The 23,402-nt window shown below is 39.3% G+C and overlaps 1 protein-coding gene and 1 long non-coding RNA gene across 10 annotated transcripts in view; one reads left to right on the top strand and one right to left on the bottom strand.

The window, feature by feature from the left end:
* LOC140632703 (uncharacterized) overlaps window positions 1–17,987 on the bottom strand; it is an 81,140-nt gene extending 63,153 nt beyond the window's left edge. Inside the window, exons 1-2 of the long non-coding RNA XR_012030349.1 lie at window positions 17,814–17,987; window positions 16,524–16,576 (exon numbers count right to left, since the gene is read on the bottom strand). This is a non-coding gene — a long non-coding RNA (uncharacterized lncRNA). The remainder of the gene's footprint in view (window positions 1–16,523; window positions 16,577–17,813) is intronic.
* DROSHA (drosha ribonuclease III) overlaps window positions 1–23,402 on the top strand; it is a 121,202-nt gene that overhangs the window by 91,526 nt on the left and 6,274 nt on the right. For 7 of the 9 annotated variants that reach the window (XM_072825003.1, XM_072825005.1, XM_072825006.1 and 4 more), the window contains 7 exons: window positions 674–744; window positions 6,824–6,868; window positions 8,351–8,508; window positions 9,994–10,099; window positions 20,920–21,061; window positions 22,569–22,651; window positions 22,743–22,846. In XM_072825003.1, the coding sequence (XP_072681104.1) occupies window positions 674–744; window positions 6,824–6,868; window positions 8,351–8,508; window positions 9,994–10,099; window positions 20,920–21,061; window positions 22,569–22,651; window positions 22,743–22,846 (709 nt within the window). Of the gene's footprint in view, window positions 1–673; window positions 745–6,823; window positions 6,869–8,350; window positions 8,509–9,993; window positions 10,100–20,919; window positions 21,062–22,568; window positions 22,652–22,696; window positions 23,025–23,402 lie in introns of all 9 variants that reach the window. The other 2 variants (XR_012030347.1, XR_012030348.1) reach the window with 2 other exon arrangements.

Below are 23,402 nucleotides of genomic sequence, written 5' to 3' on the forward strand. Positions count from 1 at the left end.
GGCTTCTACTACTATCGTTATCATTATTATTAGTGTTATTATAACTACAACTATTGATAAATAACGTATTCATCAAAGACCCTGGTGACTAAGTGTCTTAATATTTTACACTAAAATGCCTTTCTGAAGACAGATATAAAAATATGATTTCAAAAATACATGACTACCTTACTCTAGAGTTATTTGATACCCAATTAAAATGTTATTTGATTGGATACCCAATTTAAATGTTAAATAGTTATTTGCAAAAAGCCTTCATTGATTTGAACTCATGTTTTATCAGGTTTTTTATGGTCTGAAACATAAACTATACATAGAAAGCAAAATAAAATAAAACCTAACATGCTCATAAAGCCAGTGTTTGTGCCTAGTTCCCTTAGTAAGTTCATACTCATACCCCATATGGTAGTTCATATTAGGAGGCCTCTTTTTACTTTAAATATTGGGTTTTGATTTTAGTAAACTGAATCTCATATTTCAGTCTAATTTGTAATACAAATCCTAGCTAAAAGAGGGGAAATGCTACCTTTAGAACAATTGCTTCTGGTCTTGTCGATTTTTTTTTTTTCTGTGAGTGGGTTTTGGCTTGCCTTTTTTGCTTTTTATAGAGATATGTAATTTTCTCTGAATATTAATACAGTCTTCCTTTTGGCTTTCTCTTCCTTTTATCTAGGAGCTGTTTACTTGGAGGGAAGCCTGGAGGAAGCCAAACAGTTATTTGGACGCTTACTCTTTAATGATCCGGTATTTATCTTGAATCATTTGCTTTTTCTCAGTTATATTTCATTACAGAAGATTTTATATTAATTAGTGACAGTGTTTAAAGAGTGTGCAGGAGAAACAAAGTGCCCGAATCTGCCATAGATGGTAGACTTCAAGTACGTCAGAATAGCTTACTTAACTCTGTTGCAAATGGGAAAGTACTGTGGACACTTACATGAGAGGCTTGTCTTCTACCTGAAACCCTGTCTCTCTTCATGGCCACTTACAAATTCAGTATGAATACTTTGCTTTAATTTGAAGTATCTTGAAGTTAATTATGATTTTCTGTTTTATAATCATTGGGTACCTACCCCAAGCAGGCTAATATTGCCTTTTGGCTTTTCTGTTTATGATTTATCTTTATATAAATTATGTAGACTAGATAAATGTATATTTATTTTAGAAAGTCAGTTCATAGGGAGTTTCTGATAGGGCCATGAATAAAGAGTATGGAAGTCCTTTTTTTTTTCTCTTAAGCAAATTATAGTTTAAGAACAAATGATAGATTCTAAAATAGTTTCTGTTGTTACTAAAGTATTAAGCTATTAATATTGCTAGAGCTACCTTTTTAGTCCTGCGTGTACTAGAGCATACTAGATGCTTTTTGTACCAAAACAAGTCAATTTAACATTTAAAGGGAGAGGCAACTCTGTATTCCAAATTGAAATGTCATTATAATTGAGTGAAATAGCCCTCGTGGAGCAATAAAGAACATAGGAAGCCAGTGTTTTAAACCTTTCTGAAACCTTCAGCTTAAGTTGCTGTCAAATGTTATTACTGTATTACTTAAGATAGTTTAAAAAAAAGAATCAATAGTTTTGAAAAATGTGACCTGGATGATGTTCATATCTGAGGATTTGATTTTTTATATTTATTTTTATAGAGATATGTGATGATTTTATGTGTGTGAGTTTTCTCCTGATGGGAAAGTTATCTACAGATGTTCCATGTCCCCATTTTGTCCTACACACATAAATGAGTGTGCATCTTGATTTATATCTGTAGCAGATGGCATGTATTTTAAGTCTTTTTCTCGAATCTTAAAATATCTTTGTTCTGGCCTTTATCTTTTGTTGGCAATTTCAGCAACCTCTTTACTTTTTTCCTCCCTCCAATCTTGCCTTAAACTGGTCCTCCTGCCCCCTTCTCCCATATTACCTGCATCCCCACCCCCAATCCATTCTGTATTCTTCCTTTCCTAAATTATATGCAGTTATGCACTGTGTTCTTAATTGCATCAATTTTTGTTTAGATTCTTTTCTCTCTTTAAATTCCTTTTGTCCCCCTTGTCTCCTTAAGCAAGCTTATCTTATATTTCCAGTAGCTAGTGCAGTGCTGGCAAGTGCAGCATTTAATAAATATTTGTTAAAGGAATGAAATGAATAAGTGACTAAATGAAAAAGCAGAGTCTGAACATGATCTTACGAACAGGATGGCTGAGATTCAGAATTTGTTTGTGTGTCTTTTATGAAACTGAGCAGTGCTTAGTAATAATATATGGTTGTTCCATTTCAGAATTTTTTTTTAAAGATTTTATTTATTTATGCACGAGAGACAGAGAGAGAGAGAGGCAGAGACACAGGCAGAGGGAGAAGCAGACTCCATGCAGGGAGCCTGACATGGGACTCAATCCTGGGTCTCCAGGATCCCACCCAGGGCTGAAGGCGGCGCTAAACCGCTGAGCCACCGGGGCTGCCCCATTTCAGCATTTTCAAGTGCACACACTAGGACATTCTAACGCATTTGACATCTCCCTACCAGTTTATGTCTGTTAGGTGTGGCGTGTGGGACACACTGGTGAACCATTGAACTTTCTTTTGAGTAATGTTATCATGGAAGTCTAATCAGCCACAGGCAGCCAGACACAAACCTGTAGGCCCAGAAAGTCAGATTGATTGAATCCATGTAGCAGGGGAGGTGTGAGTCCTTTCTTAGGCCTGGGCTGGTGCTGGCAGAGTCTAAGGAGGGGCCGGGGAAGCAAGGATCAGTTCTTGGTTGCCTGCCTTTTCTGAGGCTGGATTACAAGAAGCCAGGGATTAATTTGGGATTGGGTGATTCAGGAGCCAAAAGCAGGTTAGCAAAAGTGTCCCCAGTAATTTTATTTAGAGGATAAGACATAGCAAAGCAGGTCAGAGGGCAACACTGGCAGGAAAGCAGTAGTCCCTCAAAGAGGGTGTCTGTTCCGACATTTTACAGATGCTGTAAGATGGTGAGGGAAACATAGTTTCCTGCTAACTTGCAGCAGGCTTTATCTGTTGTCGTCCCTCCAGCCTGTTAACAGCAGGGCTGTTTTTCCCTTCTTAGCCTGGTCTGCTGTTCATTTACTCTTTCAGCCCAGACTGCTTTCCCTGGGTCCGTGTTTTCATCTTTGTGTGACCCTTCGTGGTTTCCCAAGACCCTCAGATCAGTTGTTGCAATTTGATCATCCCAATGGGCCTCTTGGAATGATAGGGAGAGATTCCTATATGATCTTTCATTTTCTCCCACTGTCTCCCCACCCTGTTGTGGCCTTTACATATCTGTCCCGGTAGCTCCGACCCTGGCCTTTCTCTGGAGCTCCAGAAAATGGAGTGTCTTTTCAAATTGCCCCTGGGCAGCTTCACGCGGGTATTCCACAGACACCTCATTTCAACATTTTTAGCATTTGAACTCATCACTTTAACATCAAAACATACTTCACCTCCCTTACTTTTATCATCTAAACCCAAAACCTTAGGATTTTCTTTTGTCCTGAGGCTTTTTTCTTCCCCTTTCCATTCAGTTGGCAACTCCTATCAGTTCTGTCCCTAGTATCCCTTGAATCAGTTCACTGTTGGCCGTCCAATTGCTTGAGTGTTTGCCCTTCTCATCTCTCACATGAAATGTTGAACTGGTTGTGATACCCCACTACTCTAGTTCCTCGTTCGTACTACATTTAGTGTTGTCTTCTTTTTAATGCATGAGTTTGATTCTGGTCTTTCCTGCTTAAGGTCTTTGATTTTTTTTACTATCTGCCAAAATCTGTATTATACAACGGAGCATTTAATAGTTTTCATAATCTGACTCTCATCTATTTTTTGTCTCCCAGCTTCTTACTCCCCCTTTGTGCCATTCTAGGAATTCCTTTTTTTAATTAAAAATTTTTTAAGGCGTGATTTTTGTTAGAGCAGCTTTAGATTTAACAGCCAGACTGAGAGTAAAAATTTCCCATATACCCCTTGCTCCTACACATTCATAGCCCCTCCCATTTTACCAACATCACCCATCAGGGTGGTACATTTATTACAATTGATGAACCTACATTGGAAGATCATGACCAAAGTCTGGTTTACCTTGTACAATCTGTGGGTTTGGATAAATGTATGTTGGCCATGTTTCCATTATAATATAGAGTGCATTTTCACTGCCTTGAAATCCTCTGTGTTTTTCCTATTAGGAGTTAGTTAACTTTTTGTGCCTTTGTTCCTTGAGACATACCATTTGTGCATGTATGGTATCAAAAGCATTTTGATTCCCTCCCCCTGTTGATGTGCCAAATTCCTCATGTTCTTCAGGATATATCTGAAGAGTTACCTCTTCTTTGAAGCTTTATCTAACAGCCCCCAAGCAGAGTTTTCTTTACATTTAGTATGTATCACTATTCTAGAACCTCTCTCACTCAGTTCATTAAATTACACTTACTTACTTTCATTTTTCCCTACTATGCTCCTGTGAAGATAGTAATGGTATCTCATTATTCTTTGTAAGCTAATACGTAGTAGATATTCAATAAAAATCTGTTGCTAAACAAGTGTTGGCAAAGATGAGAAAAGGAACGCTTATGGACTGTTTGTGGGAATGCAAACTGATTCAGCCAGTGTGAAAAACAGTACGGAGTTTCCTCAAAAAGTTGAAAATAGAGCTACCCTATGATCCAGTAATCACACTATTGGATATTTACCCTCAAAATACAAAAGCACTAATTCTAAAGAACACATGCATCCCGAGGTTAATTGCAGCACTATGTATAATAGCCAAGCTATGGAAGCAGCCCAAGTGCCCATCAATAAATGAATGGATAAAGAATACATACACACACACACAGGAATATTATGCAGACATTAAAAAGAATGAAGTCTTGCCATTTACAACAACGTAGATGGAACCAGGGATATAATGCTAAGAAAAATAAATTATAGAAAGACAAACACCGGGGATCCCTGGGTGGTGCAGCGGTTTAGCGCCTGCCTTTGGCCCAGGGCGCGATCCTGGAGACCCGGGATCGAATCCCACATCGGGCTCCCGGTGCATGGAGCCTGCTTCTCCCTCTGCCTGTGTCTCTGCCTCTCTCTCTCTCTCTCTGTGACTATCATACATAAATAATAATAAAAAAATTAAAAAAAAAAAAAAAAAAGAAAGACAAACACCATATGATCTCTCACTCATATGTGGAATTTAAGAAACAAATGAGCAAAGGAAAATAAAAGGAAAGACAAAGGAATAGACTCCTAACTATAGAGAACAAACTGCAGGTTAGCAGAGGGGAGGTGGGTGGAGGGATGGGTCAAATAGGTGGTGGGGATTAAGGAGTGCACTTATTGTGATGAACGAAATAAAATAAGAAAAAAAAAGTTGCATTAATAAATATCCCAGCAGTCGAGCATTTTCCAGGACACTCTGAAGGTAGAAGTTTTCCCTTGAGCTAGTAAATGCTAAAGCTGGAAGTCCAGTCTGGATTTTTTGCGGGATATTTTCTCTGGCATCAAGATACGGAAGAACCTGATGTCTGAGCAGGGCAGATGAAAGGAAATGGAGGCAGTTGAAACAAACTAGTTGTGGGGAGTTAAGCAGTTACACGTGGAAGACATCTAAGGCACAATCCTAGTGTCACTGAGTGAAAAACACAGGAGACAGGAAAAAGAGGAATCAAGTTGCTGAGAATTTTGAATTTGGGAGATGGGAGTTGGTTGGATGAGATGGCTGTTCATTGTTACTGTTGGATACGATCAACATTAGTAGTAGCTCTTTCTGCATGCCAGAAGTGGGCTCACTGTTTTGAGAAGGAAAAAAAAGCATGAGAGAACGTGAAAAAGTTGCAAGAAGGAAGTGACATTCAGCATAATTCATGCTACAGAGAATTCAAGGGAAAGGTTATTGAGTTGGTTAAGAGAAGCTCTCTAAAGTGCCTTAAAAGAACAGTTTGATATTTAAGCTTTTTAATTTTTTTTAATACTGGCAAAAATAAAATCCCTCTAAGTGGGATGCAAGTTGCTTCAAAACACAGGATATTTTATTTCACTTTGTCATCCTGTGTGTCATAGTGATAATAAATATTCCTATATTTTGTTCCCCCTAAATTTTTAAAAATATTTTTCCCTCTTTTTAAAATTTTTGGTTATTTGTTTGAAAAACCTAACATCAAGGCCAGAAAGTAGATTCACTCAGAGGCTCCCTAGAGTCTAAAACTGCAGGAAAGACACTTTAATCCTGAGGAAGTTCTAATTATAACTGCCTCTAGATTTAGCTCAGTGGATAAAATAAGGTACTGGGCTTCTCCATAAAATTCACTCATTTCCATATTTCAAGGAAACATTTGTAGTGACCTGCAATAAAAGTGTGGTCTTATAGATCTGAGAATTTAGGAACTAGATTTGGATGTTTTCCACCCCATCTTAAAGCAGCTCAAATGCTAATGAATGAGTGCCTAAAATAAAAGACATCTGAGATGAGTTTTAATTACAAAAGGCAGAGCTGATGCACATTTCTGGGGAATGGTAAACTAAAAAATATGATTAAAACAGCAACCTAATCCCAAGTATTAGGTTAAGCAAATGTGTAACTGAGTTTTAAAAGGTATCTTTGACTTCTGGGGGTGGAGGTGGCTCTTTTCCTCCCCAGCTTAATAGGCTAATTAGAGTCACTACAGGCAGTTTGAGTGGTGAATACACTTTAAAAAAATTAGTTTGCTAGCACTATTGAATTTGCAATAAGTGGAGTCAGCATCTGAAATAGTTCACTATTTCAAATAATGGCGTTTTATTTAGTACTCCAGAGCATGTTAAATGGCTCCCTGGAGCATTAAAGGCATCACTCTGTTTTCCAGGACCTGCGAGAAGTTTGGCTCAATTATCCTCTCCACCCACTCCAAGTAAGTGTTACCTTCCTGTCCGCAGTGAGCTTTAGAGCTGCATGTTTTCATGTCACTTCAGTTTGCCTGTTTTCCCTCCTACATTTATAAACCTCTGATTCCTTTCAGTGACATTATGAGCTTGAGCTAAGCATCAGGTAGAACTGGAAAACTTTGGAACAGATAGTAAAACAGACTCATTTATTGCATCTATTCTCTGGAGTGGGGCGGGGGAAGCAATGGGAGTCATCTTCCCTTACAAGGCAGGAGGAACTACTTCTGTGGTTGTGGTTTGGTGCCCTCTCTCCCCCAAGAAAGTGATATTAAAAACTTACTGTGTTGATCCAGTATATTTCCCTGGCTGCTTTATAGAGCAAATAATGTGGAAGCAAGTGTGCGCTTAGTAAATAGAACAAATACTAAATTAACATTGCTAAATGGTAACCTAATTTAGATCTTGGAAATTGAAGGCTTTGACTCAGATTGCTTAAAACATACTGTAAATTAAAATTTTAGTACAATGTGATGACTTTTTACTAAAGATTTTGGTATTTAAAAGATCTATATGCGATAATACCCTTTTTCCCCAGTTGGTTTAAAAATTCTTTGTATTCTTTCCTTTTATTTCTGTTTTACGTGGAGACATGTATATGTATGCATGTACACATGGGTACATTATACATATATAAGAGTCACTAGTGGCTGAACTCTAATGAGAGGCTTTACAGTAATAAATGGCATTAATTCAAAGAACTTTAGAAACGTTAGTATGAAATTGTCCAAAGTTATCAAAAATGTTCACTTTAGTTACTCTTTTCGTATTTGCTCTTTGCTCTCACTTTTGCATTGAGTTGTTCAAAGCTCATTGTTATGTGGAGCACCTGCCTAGTGGTATAATAATCTCCAATGTAAGCTGAATCCAGCTTTAATCCTGTTCATTTGCCAAAATAGGCTGGTCCCTAGAAGACATACAGTCATATTCCTGTAATGCAGTGGTTCTCAAAGGGCAGTCCCCATACCAGTAGCATTTGCCTCTCCTGGGAACTGACAGGAAGATTCTCAGTCCTTACTCCAGACATACTGAATCAGAAACTCTGGAATAGGGCCCAGCCATATGGATGTAACAGGTCCCTACAAGCATTCTGATGAACGGGAAAGTTTGAGAACCACTGCATTGCCAGATACACATATTCTCCACCAGCAGTTCTTCACATTGCCTCTTCCTTGGAGAGTTAGTATAATACTTGGGATTTTGAACTATCTGTGTACAGTACTTGGCCTTGAAATTTGAAAGAAGATTGGAAAATATTATTTGAGCCTTCTTTAAATATTAGGTTTGTTTGCCATTCTAAGGGATGAGAAAGAAGCTTCCGTGTTCTATTGGCATTTTAGAAATTTCTGCCCATGGGAGAAGGAATTTTACAAAACACTATCCTAGAATTGATAATTATTCTTGTAACCAAAAACTGCACATGATTTTTATTTATTTTTCTTTTCCTGCAGCTACAAGAGCCGAATACTGATCGACAACTTATTGAGACTTCTCCAGTTTTACAGAAACTTACTGAGTTTGAAGAAGCAATTGGAGTAATTTTTACTCATGTTCGACTTCTGGCAAGAGCATTCACGTTGAGAACTGTGGGATTTAACCATCTGACCCTGTAAGTTAGAATTACCCGTGTAATCCCAATGTGACCATTTAGACAGGCAGTTCCAAACCTTTGCTGTGTGCCTTTCAAAGACATTGGGATTTCAAACATATTTCCAGGAAAGTCACATCATGAGATGGGTGAGTAGCCAGTTGCTGTTGTGGATCAGGGGATAGGTTTCCAATACAGTATTTCTTGTTTCATAGGTTCCAATCCAGTGTTTTTGGTTTCATTGTCATGTGTCTTATTTCTTCATAAAGTATAAGAGAAGTGTGTAAATTTTATCTGTAAAGGGACATATACTAAGTATTTTAGGCTTTACAGGCCATGTGGTCTCTGTTGCAGTGATTTGACTCTGCTCTAGTAGCATAAAAGCAGCCACAGAGAAAATGTAAATGAATGAACATGGCTGTGTCCCAATTAAACTTGCAAAAACAGACCGTGGGCTGAAATTGGCCCTCCATCCTAGCTCTAGATGAGCGATTTGGAGATGAGCTAATATAATAATTAGGAAAATAACCACAATGTTATTTCTTTTTTTTTTTTTTTTTTTTTTTTAAAGATTTTATTTATTTATTCATGAGAGACACAGAGAGAGAGAGAGGCAGAGAGAGACACAGGCAGAGGGAGAAGCAGGCTCCATGCAGGGAGCCCGATGTGGGACTCGATCCTGGGGCCCCAGGATCACGCCCTGGGCTGAAGGCAGGTGCCAAACCGCTGAGCCACCCAGGGATCCCACAATGTTATTTCTTTGCGGTTGTTTTTTATTCAGTTCTTGGCTTCTCTCCCCTAAATCAGATATTCACAGCTCTCTTTAAAGTGTAAAGATTTGAGATTCTTGTCATAGATTTTTTTTTTTTTTTAGTGTCCTTAAACTGGATTCCAGATTTGAATGATAGAGAGTATATTTCTTTTTTTTTATTTTTTATTTTTTATTTTTTTTATTTATTTATGATAGTCACACACAGAGAGAGAGAGGCAGAGACACGGGCAGAGGGAGAAGCAGGCTCCATGCACCGGGAGCCCGACGTGGGATCCGATCCCAGGTCTCTAGGATCGCGCCCTGGGCCAAAGGCAGGCACTAAACCGCTGCGCCACCCAGGGTTCCCGAGAGTATATTTCAATAAAGAAGTAAAGATTTAACAAAGAAAATTCTTGGACTGTTTTGCTTTGTTTTGTTTGAATGAAAGTTAACTATGCAAGATTGTTATCTATACTTTATTTTTCAACTAATACTCCTTAACTTCTGACCAGGCACTATTTATCGGTTGTTTAATTCTTAGACGTTAGTCATTGTACTCTTCTTCAAAACTCAATCTACATTGACTCAGATCTCTTCTCAATTGAGGGGCTTAAGGAGTTGTATTTAGTCTTATGTTTTAAAGCAAGGTGAACATGTTGCTTTTTTTAAAACCATACCTTTTTAGAAATTATGCTTCTTTTTTTTAATATACAAACACTTTATTGGTCTCTTTGCATTGATGTTGTTTTTTCCAGAGGCCACAATCAGAGGATGGAATTCCTAGGTGACTCCATAATGCAGCTGGTTGCCACTGAGTACTTATTTATTCATTTCCCAGATCATCATGAAGGACACTTAACTGTGAGTTTGTGTTAAGTCATTCCCTTCAGTAAGATTGCTGTGAAATAGAGTGAAGATTAGAGGAGCCAAATATGTATTTATGTAATTGATTACTTAGTTCTTGGTGATGTTAGCATATCACATGGTTTTGTTCATTTCATTATGCAAATTGTATACAAAGCAGTATGTGAGAAGAATTCTTCCTGTACTCCTTCATTTAATGATTACCAACCCTGTGCAAGACATTGAATTGAGCTAGACTTCATGGGAAGAGCAGATAACTTAGTCGACACCTATCCATAAGGAGTTTAAAAACCATTAGCAGAAATGGAGAATATAAGTAAATAGCTACAAATGTTGTCTCTCTCTCTCTATATATATATATATATACATACATACATTATATAGTATATATATAATGTATGTATGTCATGTGTGCATGCATACATGTACACTGAAAAATAAAAGTAAGTAATGGTAACTAAATATAGGAGAGAACCATGTGGAATATTAGGAAGAGGCATAGATAAACTGCTGCACTTGTGTTGTTTAGAAAAAGATAAGATTTCTTTTAGCTCTGGATTTCCAAGAAGGCTTCTTGGATATGATGATGTCTGAGCCTTTAAAGATGAGTGGGATTTGGCCACCAGGAGTTAATGGCAGAAATTTCTATGCAAAGACATGCCACACTTTGGGCCTACTGAAACAAAGGGACAACATGAAAAACCAGAAGATAGAGAGACAGCAGGGAATCAGTTTGGCTGGATCCAGGACAGAGTTGAAAGGGGCTTAGAAAAACTAAGTTTGATTTATGAACAAAGTAAAACAGTCCCCATTTCTCTCACTTTTGTTTCATTTTATAAAATGGCATTGAGCTTTTTTATTTGTTGCATATGGTTTGTACTCTGAAACTGATCAATAATATAGCTAGAATGGTGAACAAAGCATGTTTGGAAGCCAGTCGTTGAGGATCTCTCAAGGCGCAGAAATAACCTTTGAGAAAACCCTCTAGAGTTGGGCATTGAGAAAGCAAATACTTTCTTGGGCCAAGAAAAATAGTATTGTGCTCTAAGATATTTTGTTAGTGTGTAGCCTTCCTTTTTTATTATACTTGAAGCAAATAATAAGTCTTTCATACTTGTATCTCTATGATTTATATGCATGTTTTGCTCTGAATAGAATTGGATCTTATCTCTGCAACTATGTACCCTGGAAATAGTTTATGTGAGACACAAATATTGGAATTAAGGAGAATATGATGATTTGACTATGTTTAGATGTAATTTTTCAGTGAAATTTCTAAGCCTAACAAAATACAGTTCTTTTAGTCACTCACTCAGTGAGTATTGTAGTTCTCTCACTATGCCCCATACTATTATATAGGAAATCAGCAATACTCTTTGTTTAAATTGAATTTAAAATCAATAGTTGGATTACCATTTAAAGTTAACTACTTTTGGATGGACAAGGAAGTAGTTCCTCTCGATTAATATTAAATTTTTTAAGGACATAGGAGTATTTACCAAAAATGAACTAGTGTCTAGTATCTTGCTAGATATCTAGTATCTTTAAGGAATCAATAAATTTTTTGTCAGTATCTTCCATTGGGGAATAGACTTCACTGTTGTCAGAGTATCTGGTTGGACTGAGGAATGGCCAAACCAAGTCAGGTGTCTTGAAATCGTAATTCATTTTTTGGCCATATAGAGGCCACTATTGAAAATGCATGACTTAAATGCACACATTTGCCCCTAGTTTCTTGCAAAATTAATTGTGAACTCTGGGATTTTGTGGAGGTGGGATGTTATAGATCAACAAGTTTACTGCTTCCCATCATGGTCTAGATAAAGGTAAAACCAGGACTATACTAAAGACTCTAGTTTTATGTTCTTTCCAAAATTGCTTCAGTTCTATAACCTTTAGTTTTATTCAAAATGTATTTATCAGCCTTGTTGTCTTAAAATTAGAGGATTATTGAAGAGCTTATTAGAAAGATGGTAAATGACAAAATTATGATACGGTTTTATTAACTATGTTCACAGGAAGCTTTGGTAGAAATCAATAGGACTGACAGATCTGCTGGTAAAATAAAGATGATCTGTCATCAGTTGAATACATACTTTAAAAGATATTAACTCTCGGGATCCCTGGGTGGCGCAACGGTTTGGCGCCTGCCTTTGGCCCAGGGCGCGATCCTGGAGACCCGGGATCGAATCCCACATCGGGCTCCCGGTGCATAGCCTGCTTCTCCCTCTGCCTGTGTCTCTACCTCTCTCTCTCTCTCTCTCTGTGACTATCATAAAAAAAAAAAAAAAAAAAATATTAACTCTCATCAGTACTGGCACAATTGTCCCTCCCTCCTTCTTGAAACACTGTCCCTCGTTGGCTTCTGTGAGCTTCTGTTAGCTTCTGTCATTCTGTACTCTGGTTTTCTTCTCACCTCTTTAGCCACTCTTTCATAGCTTCCTTTGCAGGCTCATCATATTCTGTACAGCTGATGGAGATTCCAGCATCTGAAAGGTTCCCACCTAGGCCCTTGTCTCTTGTCACAAGAGCACCTCCTAGGCAGTCTTTTCCATGTATGCACTGTCAGTTTCACTCTAGAGACAATGACATCCAAACAGATCTCTTCAGTCCCATTTCTTCCTGAGCCCCACTAGGTAGCTGCCCTCTCAGCGTCTCCACATGTCCAAGAGCAAATGAACTTAGAATTTCTTCCAGTGTTCCCTGAGTAATTGAACGACAATGTCAACCATCCTGTGTTGCCTGTCAGAAACCCAGGAGTCATCTTTGATTCCTCCCTCTGCCTACATCCCTATATTCTCGACCACTTGTAAGTCCTGACATTGTTACTTCTTGAGTAAACGCCTCGTCTTCATTACCTAAATCCTTTCAACCAACGTCTGTCACCCAGACTGCTGTAGCAGCTTCTGCGTCGGTAGCAGAACATTACAGGAATGTGCTTGACAAACCCCGTTAGAAGGGGTGGCATTTATTAAATTGCACAGGATACGATCTTAAGGTTGCCTTTATACCAAGCATGAGGCAATGCAGGATGTTCAGATTTCCCTGATACGTATGCCACTGTTTGCAAAGCCGTCCTTTGTAGTTCTGTGCTTTCCCACAGTGGACATGGTCTCAGGCAGAAACCCTGCAGTTGGCCCAGGTTTCAGGCCTGTTGACCCTGTCGTAGCTTCCTAACTGGTCTATCTACTCTTACTCCATCTTTTGATGCATTTTCACAGTGTGGCTGGTGGTGTCTTTTCACAGCAGAGCTCCTATGACCATATTCACCATTCATCTTCAGTCTGCTTTGGTTATTCCTCTTATCTCTCCAACCGCTAAATGCTGGAGCACCCCCCTTCTCAGATCTCTTCTCTTTTCTCTTGACCTCCTTTCTGTGAGTGATCTCATGGCTTTGAGTACTTCTCCACACCACTTCCTAAGGTATGTCTTCCACCTGTACTTCTCGCCTTAACTCTAGGCTCTTTGTTTATATCTTCACATACACTTGAATAGCTAGATATAAAGATATACTGGAGGGACACCTGGGTGGCTCAGTGGTTGAGCGTCTGCCTTCGGCTCAGGGTCCTGGGATTGAGTCCCACATCAGGTTCCCCACAGGGAGCCTGCTTCTCCCTCTGCCTGTGTCTCTGCCTCTATCTGTGTCTCATGAGTAAATAAATAAAATATTAAAAAAAAGATATACTGGACTCTCTAGTTGGATTTCTATTAGGCATCTCAAGCCTAATATGACCAGAACAAAACTGATATTCACCCCAAAGCCTGCTTTTCTTTAGGTATTCTCCATATCACCAAGGATCATTTCATTCTTAAAGTTGTACAGGCCAAAAACCTCGAAGTCATCCTTAATGGTCCTCTTTTCTTCATGCTATACCTGTTAGCTGCTAGCATATCCTGTTGATTTTACCTTAAATATTTGCCCAGAACATGACTACTTTTCACCACCTCCATTGTTATCACCCTGGCCCAGGCTATTATTATCTTTTCCTTAAATTACAGCCATAGCCTCCCAGCTGATTCATTCCCCGCAACAACCCCCCCCCCCATGCCATCAGTCTATGTTTAACACATCATCCAGAGGGACTGTTTATAAAGGGAAGTCAGATTACAGCCCTCCTTTTGTGAAAAACCTTCCAAAGATTTCCTGCCTTAAGGGTAACAGTGTTGTTACCTACAAGACCCCATGACCTTTCTCCCTGACTGTCTTTGTCTCCTAGACTCTTCACATTGGATCCTGTGCTATTCCTGTAGAACACTAAGCAAGCCTTTGCCTCAGTGCCTTTGTATATGCTGTGGCCAAATTCCTCATGTCTTTCAGGGCATGGTTCAAATGCTATCTTATCAGTGAGGCCTTTAACTTACCCTGCTTAAATTGTGACCTCTTCCCCTTGTCCCTAGTCCCCTTCTTCCAGCTGGGAACCTCATTTCCATTTTCTCCTTAGCACATACTATGTATTTTACTTGTTTACTTTCAGTCTTCTCTTGTCAGAGTATAAATTCCTTGAGGGCAAGAGTGTTTGTCTGTTCTCTTCATTCTTGATTCCCTGGGTCCTTGGAGTTCCTGGCATATATTAGTGCTGAGCCGATAGGCTGAATGAATGATCATCCTATCCCAGGCCAGTGCTGTTTGTTTATTCTTTGGATAGTAACTAAAGAACAAGCACGGCCCTGGCTGGTCTGAGTTGCCCATCTGCCCTCCTCCTGCTATATGCTCTTCTTTTCATTATGGGCCTCTACACTGCTCTGTTTTGTGTTCCTACAAGCCCCTTCTTGCCATCAGGCTTTGCATGTGCTGTTCTTATTCCTGTTTCCAACCCTCATCTGCCTGGTGTCTCCTACTCTTTGATTAGATGTTAGTTCTGGCTTGACTTCTGGCTACAAGGAGAACCTTTCCAGATGGCCTCCTCAGTCAAATTCCATGTTCTTTTCTTTCCTGGCACTTACTGATTTCCATTTGCTTGTCCCACTAACCTATAAGTTCTGTGAGAGTGTGTTTTCATGTATCACTCTATGCCCAGCCATATGGTAGGCTTGCAATACATGTTTGATAAATAAATAAAAGAAAGAGTTTTGTAGGTAGCTAAGATGTATAGAAAGGGAAATAGAAGTGGCATTGGAGGGAAGTGACATGTTGTTTTATGTATAAAGAAGGAGGCTGGGGATCCCTGGGTGGCGCAGCGGTTTAGCGCCTGCCTTTGGCCCAGGGCGCGATCCTGGAGATCCAGGATCGAATCCCACGTCGGGCTCCCGGTGCATGGAGCCTGCTTCATGCATGGCTCTGCTTCTCCCTCTGCCTATGTCTCTGCCTCTCTCTCTCTCTCTCTCTCTGTGTGACTATCATAAATAAATAAATAATTTAAAAAAAAAAGAAGGAGGCTGTTATTTATGAATGTCTATAGATTAAAATTAATTTAAAATATGTGGAGGATTACTTACTACAGTTGCATTTGTATGAGAGGGGTGGCAAATTATTCATTATTGTGATTAAAGAACACACAATTACATTAATTCACACCGGGAGGCATTAGTTAGCTTTGAGCCATTACTTTGTGTGCTTGTTTTACAGGGAATAGGACAGTTGAACAAATGAAATCATGGATTTGAAGTTTTGAATGCTGATGGGGAAAAACATAGTGTTGTGTGAGTTGGATCAAAAAGGCCTGCTTGGGAAGGAATCTCAGGCATAGATAATTGTTATAGGAGGACTGAGGTTGATTTCATAGACTGAAGTATTTGATTTTTTAGGGTAGGACCTGCCCAGTAGGGATTAGGTAAGTAGTGGGAGGGTCCCAAAGATCATTAGCTCAGACCAGGATGCCTGTCTTGTCACACTTGCAGGTTTTAACACCTGCATATCATTCTTCTCTCTATATCATTCCTTCTTCTTAGTCTTCACTGTGTGCTACTGAGCTAAAAATAGTTGCTAATCCCATGCCTACTGTGTGTAAGGCACAGTGCCCACTGGTGTGTGCATCAGTGGAATGAATTTGCAGACATTTTTGGTTTTTTATAGCGGAATGATTTGGGATAATGAGAAAGCAGGGATTACAAATAAAAAGTTTGAGAACCAGTGATCTAATCCCTCCCTGTTGCCTCCTGCCAGCACTAAGCATAAATCATTTAGACAAACGCAGATTTCATCTACAGGATCTCTTTGAGAGGATAGATTCCACAAGCCTCCTGTTGGAGAATTTCTCTGTCACTGACATAATTTGGTTCTTTGTATCTGACCTGCATCCCGCCTGCTAGCATTTGTGCACCTTTTCTTTATATTATCATAGGAAATGGAGACCATCTGGCTACCACTCTTGGTGTAATAGACCTGTGTGGTACATCACTGTCACTTTTAATAGTATATTCTGCTTTCACCCCCATGTTCTTATGTTAAAGCCCTTAAAATAATAAATCACAGTCTACTTACTTTACACTAGGTGGCCCTCTTCGGTTGCTCATGTCCCACTGCTGTGGCTTCCTCTTAGAATCAAAAGCGAATAGAGAGGTTGAAGGAAGAATGCCAATATGTTTCTTTGTTTGTTTTAAGCCAATAAACCTTTTTCCTATTAAAATTTAAGTTTAGTCATGAGAAACTGCTGTGCCGAGATAGTAGAAAACTCCCTGGATTCTGAAAGTCAGAATTGGAGACATGTGACACTTCTGTTGGTCCTGCCATTGCATCAGGGACTCGGCCATCTTTTTCTCAGCTTCACAGAAATCCCTGACTACAGCTTTCTTCATTTTTTCTGGTGATTTCAAGTATAATTTTGTCTTTGGTGGGAGGAAGGGTTGAAGAAAAAGTTGTGAGGGACAGCCTAGCACTTGGTAAAATGGAGGGCTTCAAGGACAATATGTAGACTGATATCTAGAACATCTGTGGAAAATTCAGAGGAATTCCTAAAACTTTCTATAACCAAAAGAGTGAGCTCATCTGGCATAATAATGAGGATGCCACTGTGGGTAAAAACAGCAGCTAACATTTCGTGTGTTTTGATCATGTGCCAGCCATCACAGTGTAATACATTACAACCCTGTGAAGTAGGTACTGCTTTGCTCCATTTTATAGATGAGGAAACCATACCTCAGAGAGATTTAGTAACTTACCCAGGGTCACTTAGCCAGGAAGTGGTAGGGCCACAGTTTGAACCCAGGAAGTTTGGTGCCAAAATCTCTAGCCTTTCATTACCACATCTAACAGAAGGCATTGTTTGCAAAAACAGTCTAATAACTAACTCAAGCTCAATTGGATACTTAATATTCATTTTCTAGAATTCTACTTAAAAAGCAGATATTTCCTCTTTGTAAAATAATAATCAATAGCATCAGCGTCTGCAGACTTTCCAACCATATGTCTTGTCCCAGTCAAATCCACTCATCAAAATGATCTTTCTAAAATCAGAATATTATATTGCAACTGCTCCTGTTTGACACTTTTTAGGCTTCCTTCTCCCTTACAGGAAAGTACAGGCTTCTTTACATGACCTGCAAGACTGCCCAGAGGTCAGCCAGCCTCGTCTATATTAGCTCTCCCTGACTCTGCTCTGACCTATCCTCCAGTCCCATCCAGTGATTACCTTGCTGTGTCATGGCCCTTTGTTTTGCCAAAGCTGTTCTCTCTTCCTGGAAAACCCTTTCCCACCATCTTACTCTATTTAAGCTGCTAGAACAAAATACCACAGACTAGGTGGCTTATGAACAGTAGAAATATACCGCTCACGGTTCTGGAGGCTGGAAGTCCCAAGATCAGAGTGATAGTCTGGTTGGGTTCTGGTGAGAGCCCTCTTCCAGGTCACAGACTTCTCATTGTACTCTCCCATGGGGTAAGGTGCTAGAGATCTCTCTGAGGCCTCTTTTATAAGGCCTCAGAGATCATATATGATCCCATTTATGAAGGCTCCACTCTCAAGACCTAATCACCCCAAAGGCCCCACCCACCTCTTATGCCATCATCTGTAGGGATTAGGATTTCAGTGTAGGAATTTGGGGGGGAGGGAACACAGACATTTAGACTATAGCACCTACCCCTCTGGCAGCCTCATTTTTTTTCCAGTTCTGACTCTGTTCATCAGAAGCTACCTACATGAATTTTTTTTAAATGCATATGTCCAAGTTGTATCCCCAGAAATACTAACGCCTTGGTTCGTGGAAGAGGCCCAAGCACCCGTATCTCAGAAGCACTTTATGATTCTGATATAAGAGCTAGGTCAGTGAGCCTCTGAAGTGTTTTTACTCAGGGGTCAGATCCTTCAGGAGGCTTCTGGGGAAGGCTGGGGTAGAAGGGGGCTCCTGCGTGCCCTGTGTCCTCCGTGCTGTCACAGCAGCTACCGCAGAGCATCCTAAGGGCCAATTTGTGTGGCTTCCTTGGGAGATGAGCAGCAGTGGGTGTCGATCATGTTGGGGTCTTCAGCTGTCAGCACAGTGCGTAGCACAGAGTTGGGCTCCACAGCCCTTACACTGAACTAGCTGAAGGTGCTTTTCTGCCTTGTGACCCCCCCCCCCCCATCTTGATCCCACCTGTTGGCAAACAGTGTGATTCATTCTGGAGTCCAGCAAAGGCCAAGGGTGGAAGCAGACATTTAAAGAACTGCCATTTGGCAATTGTTTAGGTAAAGTACAAGGTCTTACTTCTTTTCAATTCATCTTCTAAATTTAAATTGACTCCAAAAATATGGATGATTTATAGCTTCCTTCTCCCACACTGAGTTTTGATTCAGGCTCAGAGTTCTGGCAAGAACTTGAAGATCACGTTCTACTGGTTACCCTGTGGCTTCATGGCCTGTCAGGGTGTATCTTAAATAAAACTGGAAGCATTTGTTTCCATCCTCACTGCTTTCTTCCTTCTCCATCGGACAACCTTACTGGATAATAACCAAAGAAGGAGCCCTGACACCGGAAGGCAGCTGCCGGGGCCTGGTAACTGGAGATATATGGTGTTTTGTGTGCATTTGTGTGTTGTACCTCCGATTCGTTGATTTTGAAGCATGAAAACTCCATATAGGCAGCCTAAGTTAGAGCTTTATCTTCTCACCAAAGCACATATTTTTTTTTTTTTTTTTTTTTTTTCACCAAAGCACATATTAAGAGAGAACCCAGTGGTGCTGTTGCTCAGCACAACCGTATTCTCAAAATAGCCTTCCTGTTCTCCCCCGGCCTCTACTTTGAGAACTGCCTCCTGCCATCTCCCCATTGGGAACACAAATGAAAAAAAATCTCTCCCTTTTAGCTCAGTTATTTTATAATTATAAGATATTAGGCTGATGGGCTCCTGTTGGTTGGGTCTTCTAATATTATATGGTAGGCCTTTTTAATATTGAGCTTCTCTGTGGATATTAATTTTAATGAAACATTTTCTATATTGAGGAAAAAGAGTTGGGCGAAATAGGAGGAAGAAGGGAGCTGAGACAAAGAATAATAGTCTGTAACTCAACAGCAGGCATGGCTTATGAAGATCAAGTTGTATTTCTGCTTCATGCATCACTGTCAGACAAATTAAGAACATATTGTTTCTTATTTATCTATTGTCAAGGATGCAATCTCAGGCATTGAGAATAAATCTTGATTTTCATAAGCTCGGTTGACACTGGAGTCACAGAGCATAAAACTTGCATCTAATAAACAAAGCGCAGTGTGGAACGGCCAGGGGTAGAACACTAGCACAGCCCACAGCTGCTTCCCGCGCCTTGGCCCTGGTGTCAGGGATGGTCCTTAGCAGGAAGGGATTGTTGTAGTAGGACAAAAATTTGTTATAGCCGTTGTGACAAAAGTTCTAGTTTTAGGTATGTTATTCCCCGAAATCTTAGCTTTTATTTGGTCCATCGTGGTTTCTGTCTGCTTCCCCCAGGCTCCTCCCCACTTCCTCTAGTGAGCCATTACCGAGTGCTCAATTCTTGAACTGTGCTTGCTGTCTGGGAACCTCTGTGATGGGTTTGTTGTGTAATTTTCATGTGCTGTGTAATGTTACTACTTGGGATGGTGTTTGGAGGACTCTTTGCTGCCCGAAATTGGTACTAGAAATTTTTGTTTTGAATTTTTAAAGTTGAAATATGAAAATTCCATTTTAATTTGATTAGAGATGAAGAGTCCCAATTTGATAAACTATGACTCAGGATATATAGTATACATCTTTAAAATAATAAAAGTAAAACTCTAAATAAATAATTTAAATATTTTAAATAATGCTTACTAAAACATTACTTCCCCAAATCCTATAATATCAAAATTAGCATCAGTGCTGTGAAACTTGAAGTTGTAGACTTTTAAAAAATGCTCCTTTAAATCTAACAGTGACAGAAAGTAGGTCAGGTTTGCCGGATGGGTGGTACATCGGATTGATTGATTATGATTACAAAGGGGAACATGAAACTTATTTGGGGGTGAAAGAAATGTAGAAAGTTGTCAAAACTCACCTAATTGTACTTGAAATGGGTGCGTTTTATCATTTGTAAGTTATACTGCAATAATGTTGATTAAAAAAATTTTAATGCTCCTTTTACTTAGTAGCATTACATTTAGCAGAAGGTATGATCTTTAATCATAGTTTAGTACCCTCCCCTCACCACGGCTCACTGCTACGAAACAACTAAATAAACTATTCAGATGTTACCTAGGTAAAATCCAGGAGCAGAGGAAGTTATTAAAGGGGAAGCTGGAAATACACGGAGGTTGTCACGGCAGCCTGGGGGTAGAGGTTGAGGACTTAAACCATTGCTTAACTTGGCATCCCTGTCAGTGACATGATCTCGGTCTGTTTGGGCCCAACACTGAAGGAGGAGAGAGACCACATTGAAATGGTTTCTAAACATCCCTTAATTACTCTTGGTCAGTTGCTGCGAAGCTCTTTGGTGAATAACAGAACTCAGGCCAAGGTAGCAGAGGAGCTGGGCATGCAAGAATATGCCATCACCAACGACAAGACCAAGAGACCTGTGGCCCTTAGGACCAAGACCTTGGCAGACCTTTTGGAATGTGAGTCTTAAGTTTCTCTTAACCTGTAGACTCAGAATTTAAATCAAATGTACCCACATTTATCTTACTTCTCATTATTATTATTATGTTCTAAGTAAAGAAACCTTTTCTGTTTAATTTTTATTCATGCTTTTTCCAAAGTTTATTAGTAGAATAATTTGGAAATAAGACATGTAAATAATGAGTTTTATGTTCAGTCTGTATTCAGTGGTATCAGCCCTCCATCCCTGCCTCTGTACCCTTCCATCCTAATGCTCAGCAGTCACATCCTTTATAGGAAATGGTAGCAGAGTGTGGAGATTGGTAAAAGTGACTCATAGCTTTTTTTTTTTTTTTTTTTTTTTTTTTTGCCACCCAGCAGCCTTTATACAGGGGCATAGAAGAAAGAAGGCTAATTTATTCCTTACATACTAAAACTATTATCTGTTGTTTTGAATAAGCTCAAAACTCTATGGACATAGTTGTCATCTTTGGCAACTTCTGATATGGTCTGGAAGCATTATAAATAATCCTATTATGGCTAACTAAAGGATTATACACATAATTTTATTGTTTCTGATACTGGTTTAAAACGAGTGGGCCATTCACTGGGGCTTGGAACTTTAAAATAATATATTATGATATTTTTGACTATTGGAATTATATTACAAGTATTAAAGTCTACCGTGCAAAACCAGCTCATTTACAAAGTGCAAAGGTAGTCTGACTAAGAAACTTAAAAGAACCTCTTTTTCAGTTAAAGAAAGGTAACTTAAATTAAAATTACAAAAACGTTGAATAATCTATTTCACTGGCAGGGTTTTTGGGGTTTTTGTTTTTTGTTTTAAGCTCAGTGAAAGCTGTTTTTATACCTTTTAAAAACTCACCATTTGTTTCCTTGGTTAAAGTATCTTTTAATCAAGTCCTCTCTGGGGTCACCATTTATTTATTAATGCAAATTTGATATATTATGTTGTCACTAAGCCCAGTATTAAGGTTTTCTTTGTGTGGGCAGAGACTCTATAGTCTCTCATAGTCCTGAGACTCTATAAATTGTCCCATATCTGTTCATGAAATGTAACATAGCCCCTTGTCAATGGCTAACCTTCTCAAGATTGGTGTTGAGAATGGCAGGCCCCAAGAATGTGCTCATTCTGGTGTCGCATCTGATCTTTAGGTTTTCTTTTGATTTGTTGTTAACATGGTTGTATTCCCAGAAATCATTTTCTCCCTGCTGTATGAGAGCATTCTGTGTGTCATTTAACTATTTATTTAGCCTTTAGCCAAATGTAATTTGGTCTTTGTACTCTTTGGTTTTTGCATTTTTAATCACACATCTATGCTGTTGCTTCTGATATTAGTGATAAAGGGAAATACTTGTTTGAAGAAAGAGGATACGATAATTCTAAAAAATAAAGAGGGCCTGGGAATTACAAACCTCATTACATTTCTTAAAAGTCTGGTCTCTTACTCTTTCTGGGAGATGGCAGTGCATTGTGGTTTTATTTTTAAATATTCTCTTTTTCAGCATTTATTGCAGCGCTGTACATTGATAAGGATTTAGAATATGTTCATACTTTCATGAATGTTTGCTTCTTTCCACGATTAAAAGTAAGCTCATATAAAATTTAAATTGGTTATCTACTTTATGCTCAGTGATTCCAGAACCCATTACTAAATACTTCTTGGGAACTTGCTCCAGGAGTTTATTTTGAATCAGGATTGGAATGACCCCAAATCCCAGCTTCAGCAGTGTTGCTTGACACTCAGGACAGAAGGAAAGGAGCCAGACATTCCTCTGTACAAGTAAGTACTTGCTCTCACGGGCATTGGATCCAGTGAGTTCAGAGCCGATGCTCCAGGGGTCTGGAGGAAAAACAAACCACTGGGGTAATCATGATGAGGGGCCTGGATTGGGACTTCTTGACACTGACTTTGGGCCCAACTTGAAATCTCTTTGGGCGTCTCAGTCTTTTCATTCTAAGTAAGTGGGTCACCTTTGATTATCTGTGCTTTTTATGTTTGTTTTATTTCTCGTAACCTCTGCTGGGCTTTGCATCTAGATCGGAAGGTTGTGCTTGTTTTAACAGTATTTGGGTGTCTCTCTCCATTCCACTTTGAAGCCTGTTGGCCTCTGTCCCTGTTGTCTGACAGCTATGGCGTGCTCTCTCAGGCAGCCACTGTAGGAAGCAGGGCAGTTCTTCACTGCCACTCTGTTACTCAAATATTTGGAGTTTTTCTTCTATAGAATGTGTATCAGAAACTGCTGTGTACTTTTGAATATCTCTAGTGACAAATCATTATCCTCTGAGTGGTAGCCAGAAGTTATTCAAAAAGAATGCAGGTCACTACACATATAATA

This window comes from Canis lupus, chromosome 4 (assembly GCF_048164855.1).
Source record: "Canis lupus baileyi chromosome 4, mCanLup2.hap1, whole genome shotgun sequence".
Lineage (NCBI taxonomy): Eukaryota > Metazoa > Chordata > Mammalia > Carnivora > Canidae > Canis > Canis lupus.